Consider the following 5,570-nt stretch of genomic DNA (forward strand, 5'->3'; position numbering starts at 1 on the left):
TGAATTTAATAATGATAGAAACAGTTAAAATTTTTAATTCTTGGATTGTATTCGATGTCACGAATGGATTTTCATCGCATGAAGCAATTTGAATTAGCTATCGTAATGATATTAATAAGATACTTGCTGATTTTCTGTTTTTGTGGAAAAATTATCGTACAATATTCATCGAAGATGTTTTGAACAATTCAATATTCAACAATTTTAATCTAAAATTTCGCAATCAACATGTAGACTATTATTTTCATGCCTGGAAGCTACAGAAATTGACGGTGTTCAGAAATTAAATTTCACTACATGTACCAAACAAGCGTAAAATATTTGACAATTTCTTACATTATTCAAAAAAAGTTACTAGAGCGTTAAATAAAGATTGTTATTTTACACTTTTTGGGAGAAAAATTTAACACATGATTTATTTAATTACTTACATTTTGTAGATGACTCATATAGTGATACTATTAATTATTTAAACAATCAGGAATCACTCAACAATGATAGTAATCAACAAAACGGATGTGAAAATAATCTTCTTTTTAATTATCAATTTGCTTTAGCGGTGGAAAAAGAAATTCCCATTAGCGTTTAAGAATTTAGAGCATAACACTTGCAGTTTGACCACTCCGTACGACTTTTATGAGGTCTATCAAGCTAGCATGGACTCATCCATTATGCATTGACTTGTTATTCAAGCAACAAAATTTGTTGCTAATTAGTTGCTCGGTTTAGAATATTGTTGCTTATTTAGATTCCGAGAAATCAATAATAATATCCGTCTAAGATGGGTCTTGCCGCTGCTAGCTTGATACGCCCATTTTTATTAGACACTAGTAGATTTCTTGTATTTCGAAAATATGAGTAATGAAGTGATTTTCAATAGTTGGTTTTTAATCATACCTTGATGGACGTAATTGCTCAACTGCTCAATTGCTAAAAATTATGTACATTTTTGAAAAATTTAGTCATAATTTTAAGACTGTAAAAGAACTGAATTTGTTTTATTAAAAAAACTTAAATCACATTTGATCTCATTCAATAGTTTATTAAAAATTAGTCACTCATTCATGATTTACGAATTTAGTTACTAAGTATATTTACAGTTTCCAAATTAATTTTCAATGACCTTAATCACATTGTAAATCTTACTGTTTAACTTCTATTCCCGTATATTAATTACAAATTTTATACATAAAAAATGATTTAATTATCAATGATCCTATGAATAAAGTTTTGTATCATTCATAATATTTATGATAAATAAATTAAGTTTAAATGTAATATAATTATATTTAAATAATTTTAACTTCAAAAATATTATCTAATTGTCGATTAATGGAGTTTATAAAACAGAGAATGGAGTATAAACTCGATTGAGTGATCCAAATTCAAATCATGTGGTCTTGGACATCATTAATGTTCTCATGTTTTACTTTATAATTTTTTTTTTCGAATCTGGATTTTGTTGATTTAGTAAAAGCCATTTAATTAATTTCAGTCTATAGTAATAAGAGTTTATGATCCACGTATACCATTGTAAATTCGATTTACAGAGCTCTGTTGCAGAAGTTCTTTGATTGCTATAAATAAAAAAATTAGAAAGATGTCAATAATTATTCAGCACGAACAATTACTAATTAATTAATAAATAAGTCATTTTACCTTCTTTCTCTTGGACAGTAAAATCTTTTTCTGGGAATGCAACGTCAACAGTAATGTATAGTGTACCATAGAGATTATTATTCTCGTAATTAGGCATTCCTTCACCCTTTTTACGAATTTTAGCACCAGGTTTAGTTGCTTTCTCTCGTAATATGGTTACCTTATGTCCATCTAAATGAGTTAAGTCTAATTTAAATCCTATCAATGCATCCTGCAATGATATTGTGATGTTAGTGTAGAGATCATCGCCAATTCTCTCAAATATTCTATGAGGCTGCGTTCTTATTCTGTAAAAAACAAATTTATTTTATTAATAATGATAATTTTTGTTAGAAGTAGTTAGATATTATTGATAAAATTACTTCAAGATTAAATCTCCAGCGTCACCGTCAGTATGTGGCTCACCCTCGGCAAAGAATTTTATTTCTTGACCGTCAACCATACCAGGCTCAACTTCTACCTCCAATAATCTTTCTTCATTCACTAATTTAACATTTGGACATTCAGAACACACTGTTTGTTGTGTCATTTGGAATCTACCACTTCCCAAGTTACGTGTCACTAATTCTTGCCTACAATTACATTTTCGGGTTCCTTTTGCTGGTTTTATAACTAATTTATTTCTTGTGATCTGTAATTAAAAATTTTTATTTTTTATCAAGAGTATTCACTAATTTTTAGCCATAAATTCTCTTCAAAAATTAAAATTAAATCACACAATTGTTTTTTATAAAAAAAAATTATGTTAATTTTTTGTTTTTAGAAAATTTTAATCACAAAAATTAAACTCCTTGCGATTGAAAATTTAATAAATAACCGTGAATTAAGACTACACGGACAAAAGTAAACTGTAAAATTCACACGGATTACTGTGAATTTTTATAGTTTCAAACAGTAAAGCGGACCTCGGGGTGGCAAAAATATAAATATTACAGAACTTAGTGTAGAAAATTTAAAAGCCACAATTTATAATTTAATATCGAAAGTAAGTGATTAGTAGCTGTCACTGTAGTAAATAACGACTTTTTCATCTTAAAAAATTACAGTTTCAAACAGTAAAAATTGCCGTTTCAATAAATACACAGAAAAAAAAATTTATTTGAATCAAGTAAATAATTTTAAAGAATTTCATTTTCTTGATTTGAGTAGATAATTTTTAGCACTTGATCATTACTTACTACAAATCGACTGTTATTTATTACAGTTTACTTTTTTCCATGTAATTAAAAAAAAATGACTAATTAATTAAATATAATAAAATAATTACCTCAACAAAATTACCACTGTACAATTCTTCCAGTGTTACACTAAGATCCATCATAATATTATTACCTCGTGATGCTTCACGTTCTTGTTGAGATTCACCACCAAAGTGAAACCCGAAATCTCCGAAAAAACTTGCGAAAGGATCATTGTTGTTCATCATACCATCTTTTTTCAAGCACTCTTCACCACATCTGTCATACATTTCTCGTTTTTCTGGATCTGAGAGCACTTCATAGGCAGCACCCAGATCCTGAAACTTCTGAGATGCATCAGGATCATCCTTGTTCTTGTCAGGATGTAATTGTTTTGCTAATGTCCTATACGCTTTTTTAACGGCATTTGTATTAGCACTTTTTGAAACACCGAGAATAGCATAAAAATCCCTCCTATTAATTAAAAAAAATTATCATTAATTTTGTAAATAAAATTTATTATTGAAAGTTAATAATTTGTAATTAAAAATATGACCCTTTACCAGGCAGTTTAAAATTCGAATTAATTATTTTTAAATTGTGTAATTAACTATTTATTTAAATAAAACTTACCCGGCTGCTATTACGGCTGTATATAATATTAAATTTATAAATAATAATTGGAAAATGCGAAATGCAGCCATTTTTTGGAAGTTTACAGACTTCTCACACTGACAGCCAGCCGACCGCTAGATCGTGGTTGACGTTCATTGGCCCAACTCATTACACATTGTATGATAAATTTTACACCACGGTGTCATGTATTTTGTAGATGACGTAAACACTTGCAGTTTTTCTTCGATAAATTAACTTTGTAGTTTCTGTCAAATTCTGACTTTCCAACTGCAGTTAATTACACATGAGATTTCAAATTGAATGAGGCTTTAAAGCCTAAAATTAAAAAATTTTTTTCAAATCAATTTTCCAATTAAAGACATTTACAATTTTCCTCGCTATTTTAGTCTCAGACTTATATGTGAGATAAATTGACTGTTGCAATTTCAAATGAAATAATTAAAATGATGACACTGAAGTTAGCAGACGTTTTTCAAGTTTTTTGCAGGTGAAATTTTTTTTTTAATTATTTAATTGAAATTTTTTCAATAAAAAATTTCTAAAAATTTTGAAATGTCGGCTAACTTCATTTTCATTTAAAATGTCATAAACTTGATTTTATAAAATTTTAAATCAAAAAATTACCTTCAGAGTTATTGCCACGTTTGAATTCTTGTCAGCAACAAATTTCTTTAAATAAACTATAATTAAATAAATTAAAAAATTATTTTTTGAATGCTTTTTCAGAAACTGCTATAACTCCACGTTAATAAATAACATCCATCCTCTCGAATTAATAAATAAAAAAAAAAAAAAATAGTCACATGGACAAAAAATTTGTGAATTTAATCCCTGTTTAAAAATGTTGATTGAAAGGAATTAAAAATGATGAAATTCGAATTCTTTTTAATAATTTCAATTCTTTTGTTTGTATACATAGATATACAGTTTGCATGGAGTGACCGCTTCTCAATTTTTTTCAATTAGTATTTTTAACCAGGGATTCTAGAAAAGTCCAATCTATAACTGCTGAAGTATAATTTTATTATGAATATATATATATATATATATATATATATATATATATGTTAAATATTTTTTTTTTTAAATATATTAGATTTAAGAGAAAAATGTATAAGAGTTAGTTAACATCAAACTGTACGACTGGTATTTGCTGGGATATAGGGAAAACCATTTTTGTAATTTTGATTGCAAACATTTAATTAAATAATTATCTAATCACTGGAGCAATTACGGATCCTGATAGAGCATTTTAGGAGCAATTTTTTGATATTTGGTTTCAATAAATTTTATTGAGTTTTCACGTGAATTCAATTGCAGTTTAATAAATAATAAATGCTGAGTATATTGTAATTTATAATTTCCTTACTTATCTACAAGAATAATGTAGAAATCAACTTCACATAAATATGATCACTACTGTAAAACTTCAAGTATAGTAAAATTACGGAATATCGGAATGAAACCGGAAGTAACGTTGATTAAAATAAAATTTTTTTTTGTTGTTTAAAGAAATAAATACTAAATTTAAAAACAGCTATAATCTTCGTAAGACTTTTGATTTTATAAGATCTTATTGTTGTATAATTTTGATAAATTAAAACATTTATTTTAGCATAAAACAAAATTAAATTTCTGCATGTAGCAATCGATAAGCAATTACATTTGCCTTGGGTTTCCGATTTTTTATCATTGAACCAAATATATCATTGAGAAGTGAGTGTTTTTTTAACACTGATTTAAATGATTCATAAAATATTCAATAATTATTCAATATACTTATTTATTTTAGAAAAAAAAGTCTAGTTTTTGGATTAAAAAAATTTTTGACGTGCAAATTTGTCAAATTGGATTTGAACCGTAAGCTTTATTTCTATTTAATTTTAAGATTTACAAAGAAATTAATGCAAATACTTATTTTAAATAAATAAAAATTATTTCATAATTTATTAACAGCATGATTAATAGTTGGTAAATAAACATAATTAAAAATTTATAACTTTGTGATAAACATTTAAAATGAATAACAATCGTTGAATGTGAACGCACCATAAATTTAGTGGATGTTACCGTCTCGGGTTCAGTCGGCAGTTTAGT

General features: G+C 26.6%; 1 protein-coding gene across 1 annotated transcript; it reads right to left on the reverse strand.

Moving 5' to 3' along the window:
- Positions 1 to 1,021: 1,021 nt before the first annotated feature.
- Positions 1,022 to 3,772, reverse strand: Shv (DnaJ heat shock protein family member shriveled). The gene is made up of 5 exons (XM_074256811.1): positions 3,471 to 3,772; positions 2,927 to 3,311; positions 2,022 to 2,290; positions 1,660 to 1,946; positions 1,022 to 1,577 (listed from the first exon to the last, which is right to left on the reverse strand). The coding sequence occupies exons 1-5, from the start codon at positions 3,539 to 3,541 to the stop codon at positions 1,513 to 1,515; spliced, it is 1,077 nt and encodes a 358-aa protein (XP_074112912.1). The 5' UTR covers positions 3,542 to 3,772; the 3' UTR covers positions 1,022 to 1,512.
- Between the last annotated feature and the right edge of the window lie 1,798 nt (positions 3,773 to 5,570).

This window comes from Cotesia typhae, unplaced genomic scaffold (assembly GCF_013202065.1).
Source record: "Cotesia typhae breed Kobodo isofemale line unplaced genomic scaffold, CoteBio_Ctyphae scaffold_152, whole genome shotgun sequence".
Classification (NCBI taxonomy): Eukaryota; Metazoa; Arthropoda; class Insecta; order Hymenoptera; family Braconidae; genus Cotesia; species Cotesia typhae.